The sequence below is a fragment of the Euprymna scolopes genome, chromosome 30, assembly GCF_053919585.1.
Source record: "Euprymna scolopes isolate OS-2025 chromosome 30, ASM5391958v1, whole genome shotgun sequence".
NCBI lineage: Eukaryota > Metazoa > Mollusca > Cephalopoda > Sepiida > Sepiolidae > Euprymna > Euprymna scolopes.
In genome coordinates this window covers 36,864,356-36,886,214 of record NC_136511.1, presented here as the reverse complement: position 1 = coordinate 36,886,214, position 21,859 = coordinate 36,864,356, and the positions used below count along the sequence as shown (strand labels likewise).

General features: G+C 33.0%; 1 protein-coding gene across 3 annotated transcripts in view; it reads right to left on the bottom strand.

Annotated features, from left to right (window-relative positions):
• LOC145254747 (alanine--glyoxylate aminotransferase 2, mitochondrial-like) overlaps positions 1 to 21,859 on the bottom strand; it is an 80,844-nt gene that overhangs the window by 43,877 nt on the left and 15,108 nt on the right. For all 3 annotated transcript variants that reach the window (XM_080113486.1, XM_080113487.1, XM_080113488.1), the window contains exon 3: positions 21,425 to 21,492. In XM_080113486.1, coding sequence (XP_079969612.1) covers positions 21,425 to 21,492 — 68 coding nt within the window. The remainder of the gene's footprint in view (positions 1 to 21,424; positions 21,493 to 21,859) is intronic.

Sequence of the window (21,859 nt, the reverse complement as noted above, 5' to 3'; positions counted from 1 at the left end):
GAAGACAACATTAACCACCTAAAGTATGCAGATGAGACTGTTAATAGCACAATCTGAAGAGACCCTCCAACACATGCTGGATACTGTGGTGGAAGCAACTGAAAATGAAGGAATTGCTTTAAACATCTCAAAAACGGTAAGCATGATAGTATCCAAGAACACTCAAGCTACAACATGTAAGCTACAAGCTACATGCAAGCTATACCCAAGCTACAACACGTAAGCTACAAGCTACATGCAAGCTACACCCAAACTCTAACATGCAAACTTTGTAGCAAACTACAAAGTTGCAGTGTACCAGTTAAACAAGTTAATAAATTTAAATATCTGGGCTACTAGATCACATCTGATCGAAGGTGCACTACTGAAATCCAAAGTCGTATAGATGCAGCCAAAGTCGCCTTCAAGAAATTGTTATCAATTATGACCAACAGAAACATTAAAATAGACACCAAATTCAGAATAATCTGAACGTATGTGTGGTCTGTTCTATTATACGGTTGTGAGTGCTGGAAAATCACCAATAGCAGGAAGAGACTAGAGGAAACTGAAACTTGATTCCTGAGGAGAATTTTAAAGATATCCTGGCCAGAAAAAAAAAAAAAAAAACAGGAGTATTAGAAATTGCAAACACAGAAAGGTTTCTAATAAGAACAGTCTGAAAAAGAGGTTCATGGGCCATGACTACAAGAAAGGCGAAACAGAACAGATTATTTTGACGGAAAAGATCGTGGGTAGAAAAGGCAGAGGATGACAGTGAGAAACATATGTTGACAGCCTGAATACCTGGGCAAAATTAAAAATGATGAGCAACAATTCATGAATGCCTCGAGGGAGGAGATAGATGAAGAGTCAGAGTCATCAATGCCTGTACCAGGCAGGACACTACTAGCTGATTAAATTATCTTGACCTTATCGCCAATTTTTTGTGTTCATAAGAATGCCATTTATTATTGGTTATGAGAATTAGCATGAACATTTCGTATGAACATGAAACTAGTTATTAAAAAAAGAAAAACATGATAACAATATTGTAAATAATGAGAGTCCACTATCTAGATCTATTTTGTCTGCCAAGGGAGACAACTCTTTTCCTTTATTTCCACTTATGGTAAGATAAACATTGGCATCTCCATATTATACAAACGAAAAAATATTGAATATCAAATGAAACAAATGGTACCTATATAAGCGTCAGGTTTCAAGTAGTAAAATATCCCAAAATTACGAAAAACGATAAAGTCGAAAAATAATTATTCATGACAAAAGACGTTAACAGGGGAGGTAATTAAGTTTTCAATTTCTCAGAAATGTTATACCAAAATCACAAATTCAATCAGTTAGTTTTATATATATAAAAAATTTTTTTAAGTTCAAACAGTTAAAAAAAAGTTATTTTTTAAAAATTCACAAATTATGGATGTATATGTTATGTTTATTTTTGTTTTCTGAATAAATTTTGTTTGCTACAAACTGTGTTTCAATTGAGTTACTTCCCCTTTTGCCCACGTCACGTGACTCACATATCCGACCCAGCATGTAACCTTATCGCAACTGTTTTTCATGAATAATTGTTTTTCTACCTTATTGTTTTTCATAATTTTTGGATATGTTACTATTTGAGACATGAAAATTATGTAGGTACCATTTGTTTTACTTGAAAGTCAATATTTTTATGTTTGTATAATATAGAAGGACCAAAAGATTTAATAAAAAAAAAAAACCTTTGAATTAAAACCACATCAATATTTTTGTCTTAATTCTTAAAGTAAAAAAAAAAAATTCTATGTGACTTTTAGTTTAACATTGTCCTATTTTCGTATGCAAATAAACAGGTGTTTTTACCTGCCATTGCTTATGCAAATGTAATTTTACCTGCAGTTGCTAATGCAAATGTAATTTAATCCATAATTTAATCTGTAAAGAATTTTGAAGGCAGAAACAATCCACCTCAAGCTCACATGACAAAGTGAATTGTTAAAATAATTTAGATTGACATGAATGGCTATCTGAAGCCAAAGGGTTTTTGTCATTAAATCTAAAACAATTTTATGCACACATAAACAAAAACAAGAGCAATGGCCATCAAATATACTTTTGTAGCTCAGTTAACCAACAAATGATGGTTGTTTCAGAAATTTGCCATCTTTTATGTCATTGGTCAAAAATAGTGTTGGGACGATTCCTAAATTTTTTTCCGATTCCAATTCAAGGAAAATGTTGATTAACGATTCCAATACCAAGTACGATTCTGATTTCTGTGGAATTGTTTTGAAATACACCATTATATATAATCGAAAGTTTTTGTGTAGCGAAAAAATTTGATACAGCGAAAAAGTGAAAATACAATTAAGGGAATTTCGAAAACGATTTGATTTTTTTTTGTAAAATTTCTTTCATTGAAGATAAAAGTCAAAACAAATATTTTAACCATGAATTAATAACAATCAATTTCAGGAGTTATTTTATATATTAAAAATATAAAATAACTCCTGAAATTGATTGTTATTAATTAAAAAAGGGTGAACGTACATGAATGCTACCCTTGTAGCAAAATATGCATCGGCTCCAATGTTGTACATTGTTCAACTGAGGGAGAAGTTATTATTTTTAAAAGGAAAGAATTTTTGCGTGCGTGACCTAGTTTTTTTTTAGTTTTTTTATTTTGGCTTGAAATTGGCACATGATTTTTGTTATTATGATTTCATCTGTTTTTTTGTTGTTGTTTTGTTTTGTTTTTTTGGATGGATATTTGTTTTTGTTTGCCAGAGTTTATGTAATCATTACCAGAAAAATTGGTGAAAGTCAAAATGGAATCCGCGCTATTTTAAAATATTATTTTCAAGTTTAATTATGTTCATGGGACTGTAAACCATTCACAAAATTTTGTGGATCTGCTTACTGGTGTTTGCATCAACAATATTGAAGCTCAATGGTCTCGTATTAAAAGGAGACTGAAATACATATCGGGATGAGTAGGAGAAATGAAATGGTCTCATGTCGATGACGCCATGTATCGAGAAGCTTGTAACACGAAAAGTGAAAAAATATTAGATAATTTTGAAACATTTTTAGAGCATGTTCATGAAAAACATGGTAATTAAAATGAAATCCGAATAAGCTTTGAGAAAAAAACATGTTTTGAACAATTGAAATTTTTATTTGTTATTTTTGAATAAAAAATAATTATTAAAACAAAAACAGTGTTCTCGTTGAGTAGTTTTTATTTTATACAAGAAAATGAAAGGTACTCATGTGCACTTATTGAGCTGTGCTGAAATAATGACATTATTTAGAAATCCATTCTTAACATGGGGACGGGAGGGTGTTGTGTACCTATTCTGTACTTTCACCTAACAATTTAATAAAAACAGGTATCATAAAACTTTAATTAAACTATTTAAAAATTAATACTATTTAAAAATAGCGCGGGTACTTTCACCTAACAATTTGATAAAAACAGGTATCGTAAAACTTTGATTAAACTTGCAAGTACTATTTAAAAATAGTGCGGATCAATAAGTGCACTAACACCAAATAACATTTCGCTGTGTTTCGATCTATGACATTCCATGAGAGGTACGTACTCGCTAAAGCTTTTTGTTTATTTTTGTTTATCGTCACAAGTGCTAATTTTGGCTTTCACCAATTTTCCTTTAAAAAAACAATTAGAAACTCTTCAAACATTGGGCGAGGCACTTAAACCATTAAAAAAAATAACGGTAACATAAGTGCATAAGCACCAAATTTTTTTTGTTTTATTTTGCTTTCATTTTGTTTGTTAAGTCCGGCCAAAAAAAATAAATAAATAAATAAAAAATAACAAAAGAATACAAAAATAATAAGAAAAGGGTATCGTAAAACTTTAATTAAATTTGAAAATAATATTTAAAAATAGCGCGGATTCCATTTTGACTTTCACCAATTTTCCTGTTAATGATTACATAAACTCTGGCAAAAAACAAAACAAAAAAAAAAAAAAAAAAAAAGATAAAATCATCATAACAAAAATCGTTGAAGCTTAGATAAGTAAACAATATTTTTCAAATTAATTTCTTAATTTTAAAGAAAAATTGATTATAAAGATCTTTTTTTTAATAATTACTAGCAATCGGTGCCCGGCGTTGCCCAGGTGTTTTGAAGTGTATGCTGAGGAAAAAAAAGGTCAATTTTTTTAAACTTTGACCCCTATTATGACCTCTTAACATTTATTGTTTAGGGATCAAGTAAAGTTAATAAGTTAGATCCATGTCCAAGGAATCTATATATAAAATATCACGTGTTCAGACCTTAGATTGTAGGAGAAGTTTGGTAGAGTTCTCAAAGGTCTAATTGTTGAATATTGACCACTTAATCGCCAAATTTCTGTCGAAAACCTATCACATCGATTTTCCCAAATCTCAGTACCCTGTATATCAAATTTCGAATCTGTAGGCTTAAAATTGACAGAGTTTTAGCGTAGGGAAATGCACACAGACGCACAGACACACACAGACACACACATACACTATCACTTATACATATATATAAACATAAACATCATATATATAAGGATAATAGTACGCCATATATATAACAAAAGACCAGTATTTACTGAAGTGAAAGGAAAACTCGGGGGAACTTTACCCAGAAATAAATCTATATTTTTTCGTGTGTAATGATAGTCTGGTACTTATACAGTTTTGTGACGACATTAAAAAATGGAAATTTTGAAAAAAAAATTTTATTGTACGTAACTGTTATAGACTGAAGTTCTCCGAAAAAAAATTTCACTTCATTTGATCAAGTAGTTTTTTTTTTTACAGCGAAAAACAATGATTTATCACGGCTACGTCAACGTGGCCATTTTGGAAATGTTATTGCAGGCCCAGGAATTCCCCAAGGGCAGGTAACTGCCGTACATAGCAGAATACCTCCATTTTAGGCCAATCTAGCCCTTTTTTTCCCCCCACCAGAATGAGATTTTTTTTTTTTTTTTTTGCGAAGAAAGATGCCATTTTTGGGCTGTTTGTTTTTTTTTTTTTTAATTTGTAACAGAAGTAAATAAACGAAGTTTCGAAGTTATCCATGCGTGTCCAACTGAGCATGTTTCGAAAATAATCTTGTATAAAAATTCTTCAATTCTTTGCATTCTTCAATTTCTTTGCATATTCAATAGTATTCTTATTTTTAAAAAAAAACGCAAAAAAATTGCAGATTTAAAAAAAAAACGAAAAAAAAACGTAAAAAAATTGCAGATGTGTTGTGCGCATCTCAATATGGCGAGAAAAAAAAGGCTAGATTGAGAAATTTGGCCTAAAATGGAGGTATTCTGCTAGGTACATTTCCAAAATGGCCACGTTGACGTCGTCGTGATAAATAATTGTTTTTGGCTGTAAGAAGAAAACTACTTGATCAAATGTAGTGAAATTTTTTTTCGGAGAACTTCAGTCTATAACAGTTACGTACAATAAATTTTTTTTTCAATATTTCCATTTTTTAATGTCGTCACTAAACTGTATAAGTATCGATAGTCTTATCAACACCCCTTTTTTCTATTTATTTAAAAAGAAAATACAACTTTATACAAATTCCCTATTAGTTTTTTTTTCGGTTCTCTTATACGATGATCATCTTTATTTAACTATTACGTGTAATTATATTCATACAGATAATCTATATGATTTATATTTGCGTAATATTTGCGTAGAAATGAAGAAAATCAAATTTACTGTGTATTTATCGTGTTGCCATAACAACATGACGTAGCCAAGGACGGTAGTGGACGTGAGTGTGTGTGCGTGTGTGCGGGTGTGCGCGTGTTTTCGTGCTGTATTTTTTCGTATCTTATCAACTTCTTCGAATCTATGTGTACAGTAATACAAACCCGTTTTTCGAGCTGAATAAATGTGTTACATTGAATAAAAACATGAAAAATATATCCAGTTTGGTAGAAAAGTAACTTATCTTGCCTTTGATAACATTTATTTGTTATATACAAACCCGAAATGAAAAGACCACGAGGGAACGCGCGTTTTACATAAAAATAAGTATTTTTAAATTTTATCTTTCTAGCTTTAAAAAAAGTTTAAAAATTTTATCAGCCGGCATAATTTATTTTTAAATATTGAAAAATTTCAGGAAAATTAATTTTTGCTAGATTTTCAAAACATTGTTTTCGTGTTGTGTACGTGTCTGCGGCTAGCAGAATGGCGGCCGTGGATGTCGTAGGTTGGATTGTAAGATTGTGTAAGATTCGTATTTTTTTAATTTGTAAATAAACAAGTTAGAAAAAAATTAAACCCTTCCAAGATGGACAATAAATAAAGCCATAATATTTTATGGTAAAATTAAGAGCCTACGAACCATAGTTTTTTAGGAGATGTGATTATTGGATTAACCAATCAGAAATCGTCTGTGGCACACACATCTCTGTTTTTATAGATATACTAGCAATCGGTGCCCGGCGTTGCCCAGGTGTTTTGAAGTGTATGCTGAGGAAAAAAAAATGGTCAATTTTTTTAAACTTTGACCCCTATTATGACCTCCTAACATTTATTGTTTAGGGATCAAGTAAAGTTAATAAGTTAGATCCATGTCCAAGGAATCTATATATAAAATATCACGTGTTCAGACCTTAAATTGTAGGAGGAGTTTGGTAGAGTTCTCAAAGGTCTAATTGTTAAATATAGACCACTAAATCGCCAAATTTCTGTCGAAAACCTATCACATCGATTTTCCCAAATCTCAGTACCCTGTATATCAAATTTCGAATCTGTAGGCTTAAAATTGACAGTTTTAGCGTAGGGAAATGCACACAGACGCACAGACACACACAGACACTATCACTTATACATACACTTGTGCCCGATATTATTCATACCCCTCGGATCTTTGAGATTTCTATAAGAATATTGCTCAAACCAGAAGGTAGACAATATTAAAGGGATTTCAAGCAATAAATCAAGCATAAGCATTTAATTTAAACTCAACAAATAAATAAATTATGCAAGTTTGAAACATTATACAAAGAAAAACAATAATGGCACTAGTTCAAAATTATTCATACCTCTCTTACTAATAGTCAATAGCATGCCCTTTATTCTTAATAACTGCTTGTAACCGTTTTGGATATTTATCAACAAGGTTTTTACAAGCATCAACACTGATTTTTGACCATTCTTCACTGCAGTAGTTCTCCAAATCCCTCAAATTTCTAGGTTTCCGCTTTTTAACCTCAGTTTTCAATATGTGCCAGAGGTTTTCGATAGGGTTCAGGTCGGGACTCTGGCTAGGCCATTCCAAAACATTAATTTGATTATCCTCAAACCATTTCTTGACTATTTTGGCAGTATGTTTTGGATCATTATCCTGTTGAAGGATCCAGTTTGGTCCTAAATGGAGCTTCTCCGCATCCTGTCTAATGTTTTTCTGGAGTATCTCCAAATATTGCTCCTTCTTCATGGTTCCATCTATCTTGACCAAACTACCTGGACCACTAGCCAAAAAGGAGCCCCAAAACATTAGGCTACCACCACCATGTTTCACCGTGGGTATGGTGTTCTTTGGGTTGTAAGCTTCTCCTTTCTTCCTCCAAACGTAAGAAGCATCCATATGGCCAAACAATTCAATTTTTGTTTCGTCAGTCCACAAAATACTTGAGAAAACGGACTCTGGAGAATTCACATGGGTCCTAGCAAACTTTAGACGTGCTACAAGGTGTTTTCCGGTGTGCAATGGAGTCCTTCTTGGTCTTCTTCCTTTCAGACCATTTTCATGCAGAGTCCTTTGCAATGTTTGCCTTGATATTTTTATGCCAGAAGACTCCAGATTTTCTAAAATGTCCTTAGTAGTGGTGGTTGGATTTGCATTAACACTTCTTACAATATCCCTGGTGGCTCTAGCAGACAGTTTCCTTTTCCTTCCTCTACCAATCAAGTTGTTTGTTGTGTGGTGGCTCTGGAATTTTTTGATGATGCTCTGTACTGTTGCTGTAGGAACCTCAAATTTCTTGGAAATTGACTTGTAACCTAAACCATCCTTATGTGAATTCACAATTTTAGTCCTAAGATCATTACTAAGCTCTTTTTTCTTCCCCATTCTAATAATTTTTATTCTTTTATTGGTTTTCAGTTGATATCATTTTAATTTCTGAAAAATGCAAAAAAACGAAATGAAATTAATCAAAGGTTGTATAAAAGCATTCAAAATAAGAATCAAACAGGAAACAAACAGTCAGAAACTCGATTAATACTGAAAAAATAAGGGGGTATGATTATTTTTGAACATTGCAGATTTTATAAATAGCTGTATATTTCTTTTATTACAAGTATCCCGAGATTTTAAAATGACGAAAATGATCAGAAGAGGTTTATTAAGAATATGTACCAATATGGACGTAAACAATAAATTCTTACAAAGTTACACCTAATAAACTCAATTTTCAAGGGGGGGTATGAATAATATCGGGCACAAGTGTATATATAAACATAAACATCATATATATAAGGATAATAGTACGACATATATATAACACCATAAGACCATTATTTACTGAAGTGAAAGGAAAACCCGGGGGAACTTTACCCAAAAATAAATCTATATTTTTTTTGTGTGTATTGATAGTCTGGTACTTATACAGTTTAGTGACGACATTAAAAAATGGAAATATTGAAAAAAAATTTTTATTGTACGTAACTGTTATAGACTGAAGTTCTCCGAAAAAAAATTTCACTTCATTTGATCAAGTAGTTTTTTTTTTACAGCGAAAAACAATGATTTATCACGGCTACGTCAACGTGGCCATTTTGGAAATGTTATTGCAGGCCCAGGAATTCCCCAAGGGCAGGTAACTGCCGTACATAGCAGAATACCTCCATTTTAGGCCAATCTAGCCCTTTCCCCCCCCCCACCAGAATGAGATTTTTTTTTTTTTTTGCGAAGACAGATGCCATTTTTGGGGTGGGTTTTTTTTTTTCTAATTTGTAACAGAAGTAAATAAGCGAAGTTTCGAAGTTATCCATGCGTGTCCAACTGAGCATGTTTCGAAAATAATCTTGTATAAAAATTCTTCAATTCTTTGCATTCTTCAATTTCTTTGCATATTCAATAGTATTCTTATTTAAAAAAAAAAAAAAACGCAAAAAAATTGCAGATATAAAAAAAAAAAACCTAAAAAAATTGCAGATGTGTTGTGCGCATCTCAATATGGCGAGAAAAAAAAAGGCTAGATTGCGAAATTTGGCCTAAAATGGAGGTATTCTGCTAGGTACATTTCCAAAATGGCCACGTTGACGTCGTCGTGATAAATAATTGTTTTTCGCTGTAAGAACAAAGCCACTTGATCAAATGAAGTGAAATTTTTTTTCGGAGAACTTCAGTCTATAACAGTTACGTACAATAAAATTCTTTTTCAATATTTCCATTTTTTAATGTCGTCACTAAACTGTATAAGTATCGATAGTCTTATCAACACCCCTTTTTCTATTTATTTAAAAAGAAAATACAACTTTATACAAATTCCCTGTTAGTTTCTTTTTCGGTTCTCTTATACGATGATCATCTTTATTTAACTATTACGTGTAATTATATTCATACAGATATTCTATATGATTTATATTTGCGTAATATTTGCGTAGAAATGAAGAAAATCAAATTTACTGTGTATTTATCGTGTTGCCATAACAACGTGACGTAGCCAAGGACGGTAGTGGACGTGAGTGTGTGTGCGTGTTTTCGTGCTGTATTGTTTGTAGTAGTAGTAGTACTAATAATCTGTACCGCGTTTGCTTTCTTGTTGTGTGAATGGCGGACGTTGAGTCAGAGGTTGGATTGTGAAGTTTCGTATTTTTGTAATTTGTAAATGGCAAGTTAGAAAAAAATTAAACCCTTCCAAGATGGACAATAAATAAGACCAAAATATTTTATGGTAAAGTTAAGAGCGTAAGAACTATACTTTTTTAGGAGATGTGATTATTGGATTAACCAATCAGAAATCGTCTGTGGCACACACATCTCTGTTTTTATAGATATACTAGCAATCGGTGCCCGGCGTTGCCCAGGTGTTTTGAGGTTAATGCTGAGAAAAAAAAACGGTCAATTTTTTAAACTTTGACCCCTATTATGACTTCTTAACATTTATTGTTTAGGAATCAAGTAAAGGTAATAAGTTAGATCCATGTCCAAGGAATCTATATCTAAAATATCACGTGTTTAGACCCAAAATTGTAGGAGGAGTTTGGTAGAGTTCTCAAAGGTCAAATCGTTTGATAGTGAGGCCAAATTTCGCGAATTTGGCCTTTTTTTTTAAAGCAGTTTGGCCTTCAAAATTTATGTTTGGCCTTTTTCTTCACCGATGAAATCTGGGGACGCAACGGAAATTTTCGGCTAAAAAATGTTGTTACTATGCACATCTATTTATTGTAATACAATTTGTGGCAAAATTTCAGGAAAAACTAATGGATGGTTCTCTCGCAATAGTCCGGACAATTCGCTAAATTATCTCGTCAAAACCTTAAATCTCGAATTTTTGTGCATTTTTTTTCGGGGGGGGGGCTAATTTGGCATAATAGTGTCCATTTAATAGTATTATCTTGAAAAAATAAAAAAATAAGGAAAATTACCAAAAAAAAAACAAACAAGAACAACAAAAGTGTGCCGTATTTTTAAAAGTTTTATTGCGTTGTTTTTATTTGCTTTTTTTATTTCATCGGTGAAGAAAAAGGCCAAACAGAAATTTGAAGGCCAAACTGCTTTAAAAAAAGGCCAAATTCGCGAAATTTGGCCTCGCTATAAAAAAAAAAAAATGGGGAAATCCCCCTACTTGAACTTTCTGTTTAATTAATAATGACTCGCTTGTAGCGTTGATTTTTTTCTTTTTTCGCTATAAAAAAATAACTACTTGATGAAATTACGTGATTTTTTCTGTAGGAAAACTTTATCCCATGACGAATACGTACAATATATATATATTTTTTTAAATATTTCCATTTTTTAATGTCAATGGAAAACTGCACAAGTACCCAAACCCGAAATGTAAAGACCACGAGTGAAGGCGCTTTTTTTTTTTTTTTTTTGGTTTAGTTTCATAATGGCGGCCGTGATGTCGCGGTTTTTAATGTCGAGAAGCATTTATTACTAAAAAACGAAATGGTGAAAAAAAAAAAGCAAGTTAAGCTAATAGTAAAAAAAAATGTTTTTTTTAATTCAAAGAATTAAATCACAAATGGTTACGTTTCCAACCTGTTTCCCAGACCAGCAAGAACAACACGCATCACTTCTAGATCCGTTTCTGATCACAGTTCCCGATGATTGTATAACGAATGCTAACAGCCCACTTGGGAACGCTGATCATGCAGTGATAATGGTCGAAATCACCCTAAACTCTAGAGCTAAAACTGAAGAGCCATTGCTCAAAACAACGAGATATTATAAAAAGGCTGACTGGGAAGCCATCAGGGATCTTATCAGATATGCCCCATGGGAAAATATTTTTTCTCTTCCTGCTGAACAGTGCGCAAATGAGACCACTGAATGGTTCAAAACAGCAATTAAAGCACATGTTCCCATGCGGAAATTTTAGAGTAAACACCACTCTCCCCAATAGTTTACTTCTACTTGTGCAACTGCCATTGCTCAAAGGCAGCATGCATACTGCAGATTTAACTGACATAAGTCCAGTTCAAACAGACAAAATATATAGAAGCTAGAAGTAACTGTAAGAAAGAAATAATGACAGCTAAGAGAGAATCTACTGAAACCACCAAAAAACGCATCAAAGCACAAAAATTAGGAACCCATGACAACAGTGTAGTAAATAATGGGCAATCAAAAATTCCCCCACTAACCAACAATCACAAGGTTGTTTGCTCAGCAACCGAGAAGGCTAACATGCTTGCCAGTCAGTTGGCCTCAAACTCCACACTGAACCCGTCTAACCACCCTCTCTCTGACTTTCCTTTGTGGACAAATGTCATGCTAGACAATCTGGAAATCACTCCTCCTCAGGTGCATGCTATCATAAAAAACCTTGACACTTCAAAAGCATGTGGACCCGATCTCATCTCAGCTGTGCTACTAAAAAAGTGTTCCGCCAAAGTAGCTCCAGTTCTCTCCAAACTCTACAACAAATGCCTTAATGAATCTTGCTTTCCGGACTGCTGGAAAACTGCTTCTGTGGTACCAGTATTCAAGAATTCTGGCAAAAGAACTGACCCATTAAATTACCACCCACTTAGCCTCCTCCCAGTCTTAGCCAAAATATTTGAGACCATAATTAACCAAGCTCTAGTCCATCACTTTACAGATGCTAAACTTCTGACTGACCAACAATATGGATTTAGGCAAGCCCGTTCCACAGCAGACATCCTAACTGTAATCTCTGAATGTATATACCATTCACTGGACAAAGGGGGGAGGGTAGAGCGGTAGCTCTAGATATATCTAAGGCTTTTGACAGGATATAGCATGAAGGTCTCCTCAGGAAAATTAGATCATACGGTATCACTGGTAGAATACTAAACATAATTAAATCCTTCTTAGATAAGAGAAAAATCCAGGTTGTCCTCGACGGTTGTACATCTAAACAATATGATATAAATGCGGAAGTGCCTCAAGGGTCTATTCTTGGACCTCTGTTATTCCTAATATTCATAAATGACCTCCTCGACAAAATTGGCTCTGAGACTGGTATATATGCTGATGACACCACACTCTATAACAGGCATGACAGGAAAACAAATGGACACATACCTAAAGAAATGGCAGAAACACTAGAGGATGACCTCCAATCTGTAGTGGAATGGAGACAAAAATGGATGATCATATTCAATGCTGTCAAGACTAAACTTGTTTCCTTCAATAACTGCAAGAAACCATCTCTACCACCAATAGCAATGGCCAATGACTCTTTATCTGAAAGTACATCTTTTAAACTTCTCGGCCTAACATTCACAGGAAACATGAGTTGGAAAAATTACATGGAGAGCATTGCCAGGACCACTATGAAAAAGGTCGGCTCTCTCTACTGTGCTAGAAAGCTACTAAAGCCCGAAAGTATTCTGTACCTCTATAAGGCTACCATTCGCCCATGTATGGAGTATTGTTGTCATATTTGTGCTGGTGCATCTGCTACTAGTCTCTCACTCCTAAACAAGGTTCAAAAGAGAGTCGCCAACCTGATAGGTCCTGAACTGGCATGTAAGCTTCAGCCTCTGTCCCATCGATGAAATGTTGCATCCCTTTACTTGTTTTATAAGTATTTTAGTGGTGACTGCTCTGACGAACTGCAAGCACTTGTGCCCCTACGACGTAAACACCCTCGACAAACCCGACAGGCAGCTAAATCCCACCCCCACACAGTAGAGATCCCTAGATGTAAAAGAGCTTTCTACTCCAGTAGTTTCTTCTCCAGAACCGCTAAACTTTGGAATTCCATTCCAGGTACCTGCTTCCCCAACTGTACTGACATGCAGAAGTTCAAGTGTAACATGAACCGGCATCTTGCTGCCCAACTCCCTACATAGTACCCCAGAAGCTGTTGCCTCTGATAGTAGCACCTACACCGAAGTGGCAATGTGCCTTGTTTGAGGTGAAAATGTAATAAAAAAAAATTCAAAGAAATTTCCAAATTCATTAAGATAAATAAAGATTACCTTTAATAAATTTCTTGTACATCATACATGTATTAAATATGTTATGAAAAGTTCTATGACGTTTTTATCATAAATTTTTGACAGCATTAATCTCACTTCAAACAAACAGTTCAGCTTAAAAATATAAGAGAATCGTAATGAAAGAATCGTAAATCTAAGGTATTTTTTAACGATGCGATTCCGATCCCCCCACCCCAAAAAAAAAATACACGATTAACGATTCCAATTAATCGTTCCACCACTAGTCAAAAAGCTAATTTTCAATGCAGGCATTGAATAAGTGAATAATCCTTACAAATGTAATTTAATTTTATAATGAATAATGAAAATTAATAATGAAAGCAATAATTATTAGATTAAAACATTAAAAAAATAGTCACATTAACCCTAAGAAAATAAATCAACAGCTAACACACTGAATCTTCATATTATTTAGATTCTTCAGGCTACTGCTCTCATCTAGAGTGTCATTTTTCACAATGTTTCTGTCGATGTAATCTCCGACCTTCTTCAGGCTTATCTTGTCAAACTCAGGAATCTGGATGAAATTTCAAGCGAAACCCTTTATTTTAATCCATGGAGGTACCATACTCTCGTTCTGTCAGCCTAAGCAATTCACAATTGCATTTTAAGTGTAGCCCACACTGAGAACTAAACCTTCAACCTCCAGAAGAGTGTAACTTTACAACTGAATTTTACCAAGTACTCTATCCACTATGCCAAGGGTCCTTCATGAGAAAACTAATCCAACGAATCCAAATAATATGAATAACCAATCCTCATCTCAAAAATTCAGTACGTAACATTGAATGTTAATGATTTGAAGCATCTTTGCTTGACAACACTTCATCAATTAAGAGACGTTGAGAAGAATTAAATTGCTGACTCATGAGCTCATTTTTTTTTAAATCCAACTGACTTCGATCCCCACCTTTGCTTTTCATATGAGATTCTAACTGACCTTAAGGTCATCTCATGTCAATTGACCATGATAAACAATTGCAATTATAGAACTATCTTCTATCCTTCAGAACGATATTACTGCCAAGGAATATGTATAAAATCACTACGAGGCACTGTTTTTATTTTTATAAAAGACAAGTGACAGTCATGCTATTCAGGGAATAACTGTAATTTATTATGATAGATGTTGAACTTAATTGCAAATCACCTATTATAGAAATCTCACCTGTCTGTTTAAATGTATGTATGTATGCCTAAAACTTTCGATAGAGGTGATGGATTTTCATGAGATCGGTATTGTTTGGAAGATCAACCCTTTGAACAACAAATATTGAAAAATTGGTTAAAAACATTAATTCCTTCACCCTCAACTGGGCAATTTTCTACAAGAAGGGTCGTTTTTTTTTTTGTTGACATTTTTGGCAAGTCATTCAAACCTCACGTCAACGATGTCGCATAAAAGTCATTATTTCGACCACCCATGAGGTCACAACCATGGTAGGCTCATCGATAAGACCATTTTTTCTTTTTTTCACCTCTTTTTCCTCTGACATGTTACGGATTCGAGCCTGCTTACTTCTAATTTTTGTTTTGTACTCGCAATTTTCCCTTTTTTTTTTATTTTGCTCAACCTACACCTTTACACACACTTCCACTTTCTTTTCTGCCTTTGCGTTAAGAGTTCAGGCCTGCCTGCCTACTACAATTTTTTTTTGCTTAGCACACACCTTCGAACACCCGGGCAACGCCAGCACCCAGGCGAGTCTCTTATATAACTAGAACTTATTCAGTGTTCAACCAGAAGTCACTAAGCTTGCCCCTATTATGTTCAAGTGATATCCTCTGATATAAATGTAGTTTTAAATCAATAGAAAAGCCTAACTCTCAATCGACAAATAAAGTCACATGATGACAAATGTTTAGAAGTAAAAGTGCAAGTCTAAAATTCAACCTAATAAAAAAAAAAAAAAAATCTTTTTGAGGTATGCACCCCTCACAGAATAAAAATGCCATATTCCAAAATTTGCATATATTGATTTTTTTTTTAACTGAGGACTTCAAATTTCATAAGTAAACAAGACATTCTGTTTTGATCCGCCATGTTTAATAAATGAGGACAACTTAATTCAAACTACCGAGATTATTAAATTAGCCTTGTAATGTCAACAGTATACCATAAATCACTAAAAAATTGTAAAAATATATATATTTATTATATTCTATATAATAAAAAACTACTTTATCAATTTATGTGATTTTTGGAATATGACATTTGTGTTCTGTGAGGGTGCATACATCATAAAGATCTTTCAGGATTTTTTTTAAGTTAAATACTGGATGAGAACCAAAGTAAGAATAACTTTTAGAGTTAAAATATTTGGCCAAAAATCTTAGACAAGTGGAACATAGTCCTCTATATTTGGGGCACAAAGAATGCAGTGGTTCCCTTTTTATACATCCTTGAATCAGACTTTACTAAAAGATATATCGCTTTCTCTGCTATTATATAAAGAGCACTTTGTCTGTTGGTGTGTCTGGTTGTTCGTTCGAAGGTACTTTATGTGCCTAGCAGTGTTCTTAGATAGGTTTTGTATTGGAATGTCTTCGGTAAGTAATCAATAATCAAAAAATCTTATGAAAGAAGAAACAGGAGATTTTGACCAAAGTGTACACCCTTACACAGCCTAACATCACAAGTGCATTTGAGAAGTTTTATTACAACACAAGCTAAAAAGCTGACATATAAAATCATCAGTAGGTTCTTTGATATGACAGGGGTGCATTCGAAATTATGAAATTAATGTTTCTGTTTAAAGTAAAATTGCACCATAATACTTGAGTTTTTCATTTTAAACTTAAATTCAAACCATTATCACTGCACAAGCAATAAGGCTACACATATATACACATTTTGTATTTTTAACTTTAATTCAAGCTGTCATATATAAAAATTTCATAAAATCAATAGTAGGTTCTCTACAGTGCAATGTAGACTGTAATGTATTGTGAGCCAAGTCACTACGAGAGGCATGTAAAGCTTTCTCCTGATGCACTGCGATGGGTCTCCAACTAGAGCAGGCAATCAATCGATTTGATCGAAAAATGAGCGATTTCACCGATTTTAATGACAATAAAAATATGGAACTGTGAAACATTTGTTGATCATCATTCAATCCTGAGCAACGTTGGGTCACCCTACTAGTCATACTAGAAAGAGTAAAATCTGTCTGAAAGTTGTGTTGGAAGATCAAGTTAAATCTGTCTAAAACTCTGAACTTTTAAACAAAAACAGAAGTAATATATTTTTTTTTTTACAAAATCACTAATCAAAATCAAACATTGGTAGATAAATTCAATAAAAAGACACGTTTTTTTCATAAGACATGTACGTTTTATATTAGGATCCTATGCAAGTAAGAAGAGATTATATTAACTAGTATGAATTCCAGAAGCTTTACAGTTAAGTACATGTGTTGAATAATCATGTGTAGTGAAAACTCAGAGCATGCAGGGAACAATACTCAAACAAAAAAAAATAATTGAAATTTTGAATCGTACATTTTAATAAATCAATGGCGAGTGCAGCTGCAGGATAGAGGCTCAGAATCAATTGTCAAAAGAGAAAGATGTCAGATGTCAAAGGTCACAGGTGATTATATAACAGTGGTCTGAATTAAGTTGAGAATTAGTTTTTGTTTTGGTGAGAAGAGACCAAGAGTCGGTGCACATCTTCCTCCTCCTCCCAATCAGGCTCATCATAGCTCACCAGCAAAACCCACAATAAAGCTGCCATTATATTTTTATTCTGAGTTAGGTGGTAATACTACACGTGTCAGAACAACCTGATAGCAAATGGAAATAGACCCAGTGCAGCTAATGTGAATGAGGTGAGGCGAGTCAAGAGTTATTTCCCTAGACAAAACACACAAGAAGCAGATGTCAATGATAAAAAAGGATTACGTATCTGGAAATGAAACAGAGTTTTGAGGCAAGGAAGTGGTCAAACCAGACGTACTTTGAGAATATAAGAAAATTAAGTAAAAATGAATTAATTTAAGCTTATTTTTTTTTAAGGAATTAATTTTAGTCTCTCCTCTCATGAACAACCTTTATCTCCCTAATAAAACCTTTGAAACTGCAACAAGTTTCTATACATGAGTTTTATTTGTCTGAGGTAAACAGTCGATCAACAGCCACTAGATTATGAAACTGTACTAATCAATGGCCACGCACATGGCAAAGTGACAATCAAAGAATGAAGACCAGACTACATTTCATTAAATTGACTAGCAGGAAAAGGGCACCCAACTTTGCTGACCATAAAATACGTTTAAATATATTGTAATTCATGCAGATTTCATATTTATTATTACAGAGCACATTCTCTATTGAATATTATATTGTACCTAATATATAATACTGATTTCAAGAGGAAAAAAAAAAACAACTTTGGCGCCATGAGCTAGAATCGAAACCAAAACATTCAGTACTCCAGCCATGTTCCCTCATTTATCTCTCCAGCCATATTCACTACTGTTTGAGTTAACGCAACAGATAGATAAGAAATTTATAAAATTTAACCACTTTTAGCTATGGTTAATTTGTGCATACGCAAGTTAATAGGAATGTCCGCAAGTTGCAATGAACATTTTGCATTTTAACTTGCCAACTTCTGTACGCATTATTCATCCATCCAAACAAAGATTTCACTCGTTATAAACCATGGTGTACGATTACAATTTCCTGTTAATTTCAGTGTTGTGTGATCAGTAGTTTAACAGTTAAATATTTTCACAAAGACATGCATACATACATACAGCTACTGTTTTATTTATATAGATGTTTTCTAAGTTCGTCATAAAGATTCTTGAGTTCTATAAGATGCACTGGAAGAAAGTCGATAGTTATGTTGGCAGAAACATTGTAAAAATAACAACCAAGTTGTATGCAGTCGACATTGCAATGAACAGAAAACAAGTAATAGCTCAACACAAAAAGTTAAATGACGTTTTTTATGCAAATATGATAAACTTCGTATTATTTGTTTCCTGTGATGCAGTAATCTGCAAAATTTATTGTATATTTTGCAAACCTCTTCCCCCTGATGAGAAGAATTGCATCATTCGAAACTCCATGGAATAAGGTTTTTCTTGGTTCATAAGGTTTTTTGAAAATTTGAATAAATTTTCAATATCAAGATTTTTATTTATTTATATATATATATATATATATATATATATATTGTATTGGTAGTAATTATTTGTAAGTGTGTCCACCAAAAGAGTGCTCAATGTTTAGACAGAGCCAAAATAAGTGAATTTAGTTTACAAACAAATGGCTACACATAAGCATACATGTTTCAGCGAAAACCCAATAAATAAATAATAAAATAAAATAATAAATAAATTAATATAATTAACATAATGGATGGTCACATTTTAATGTATATACTTTCTCTTTAGGTCCTGTCTCCCCCCTTTACACTTAAATATGATGTAGTCCTAGTTATAAATTGGCAATGTTTGAGTTGAAACAGCCAGAGATGTCCTTGGCCTGACGAAGCAATTCCCGTACTGGGTTTTCGCTGAAACATGTATGCTTATGTGTAGCCATTTGTTTGTAAACTAAATTCACTTATATATATATATATATATATATGTAATACATACAGGTTTGTTTTAATTGATCGCTCACTGGCAACACCCGACGAGTGCAATAAGTACGCGTTTGTTGTAAAAAACTATGTGCTTCCTTTGTTTAACATGTTATTATAAAAATGTTACCATAGGAAACCAGATTAAAAAGAAAGGCGACTAGGGGCAGATAACTCTATAGATTTCTATACAATAAACAAGGGAGATAATGTAATTCCCACTGGTGTTTGGTTTCGTTGTTTTGTAGCGTAAAGTGGCTTTGTAACGTTGACAAGGAACCAACACATTTACACACTGGACCCACACGTTGTATGCAGTCTACACCACAATGAACAGATAACAATAACTCAACTCATTTTTTTTTAACAACGTTTATTTCCTCATTCTCCTGCCACGCATAACTTCTTGTTACGGTGATGACGTCACCCACGTCTCTAATGTGATCCTTTTCTCTAAAATGCTCTTTCTCCTTTTTATAGTCTTTTTCTTTACTGGTGACGTCATTTGATGCGCATTTGAATCCACATGTCTGCACTCTCTTGCATCTTGCAGAACACGTATATATATATATATATATATATATATATATATATATATATATATATATATATATATATAGCAATGTATAGTCACACATTTTAGAAAACATTTTTTTTTAGGAATCATGTTTTCTAAAATGTGTGACTATACATTGATTAAATTTCGCACTTAAACCAAGCGACAACACACGGATATTAACAATTAGTGAGACAAGACGTATCTTCTTTTCGGGAGGCTAGAACCTCTTAATACACCATTATGAAAAAGAAGACAAAAAAAAAAAACTTAATCGGACTGACATCTCCTTGATAAAGCCAGGTTATTGGCGAAAATTCGGAATTTAATAACATCAAAAAAAAAAAAAAAAAAGTAAAAAAATCATAATTATTTCAGTTCACAACATTTTCAGGTTTTCAAATTTTCTTATATATATATATATATATATATATATTATGTTTTTATTGTTCGCTCACAGTGCAACAAGTACACGTTTGTTGTAATAAACTATGTGCTTGCTTTGTTTAACGCATGATGAAAACGTTACCGCAAGAGACTATATTAAAAAGAAAGGGGACTAGGGACAGATAACTCAGATTTCTACAGAATTAACAAGGGAGATAATCTAATTTTCATTAAAAGGATTCCAACAACTAGACTGATAATTCCAACAATATGTACATTATTATGATGACAATGTAAGACGATGCACTCTAGTTCTCAATGGGAAACACAGACACCCAATTAAAACTTTTACAAAGAGAACCGGTGCTTGTTTACAATGGTAATCTTTTAAACCAAAGCATTTCAAAGTGAAAACATTGCGTACTTACTTGTCATGGTGAAATTAGTATAAGGTCGAAAGATTTATTAAAATGATTCAGTAGAATATGTTGTAGTTATATTTTTAACTAAGATCAGCCATAATTGCATTCTGAAATGCGTTGGTTTAAAAATAGCAGCCCCTTAATTTGTGAATTTAAGTAGAGGGTTATCTCCCTTGTTTTCATATTGAATTAGTTCAAGTCAAAACATACGATAAAACTAGATAAATTCTATTTTTACTTGTAATTATTTTTGTACTGGTTCATTTTTTCATACTTTTGTAATTTATACTAATTTCAACATGATGCATATGTAATAATGTTTTCACCCATCGACGAGATGTTGCATCCCTCTGCCTGTTCTACAAATACTTTAATGGTGAATGCTCTGACGAACTGCAAACACTTGTACCTCCCTGACGTAACTACCCCCGACAAACCCGACAAGCTACTAAGTCTCATCCCTTTACAGTGGAGATCCCTAGGTGCAAGAAAGCCTTTTACTCCAATAGTTTCTTCCCCAGAACTGCGGGTCTTTGGAACTCCCTTCCGGGATTCTGCTTTCCCAACTGCAATGATATGCAGAAGTTCAAGTGTAATGTTAACAAACATCTTTCTACTCTTCTCCCTTCATAATGACCCCGCTAATTAATTCCCTAATAGTAGCCCCCTGCTTCAAAGTGGCACTGTGCCTTGTTTGGGGTGAAAATTGAATAAAAAAAAAATAAAAAAATAAAAAAAACCTGAAATGTGTTGGTTTAAAAGATCACAAATGAAAATAGGTGTCAGAGAGTGAATTTTTATGGAAACTTACAGAATATGGTTCTGGTTTTATATTGCATTTCGGCATCGCAACTTGTGCTTTGGTGGAAGCTTGAAGGCCTGGAATTACAAATAAATATTTTTATAGACATCTTGTTTAGAAATATATGCATCAAAATTGGGATCCATCTCCCTAGGTGTTTCAGGTAATCTGTGTTCGAGATTCAAGATTAAAAAAAACAAAAACATATTGAAGCATGAAGATTTTGTTAAAGAAAAAAATATAGGTAATATATCAAATTCAAGCATTTAAATATACAGACATTAATTTTTATAATTTTTTTTTTATAATTTTTATAACTTATGATTTTAAAATAAAATTTTATGATTTTTTATAATTTTTATGTTTTAATAAAATTTTATGATTTTTTATAATTTTTTATAATTTTTATGTTTTAATAAAATTTTATGATTTTTTATAATTTTT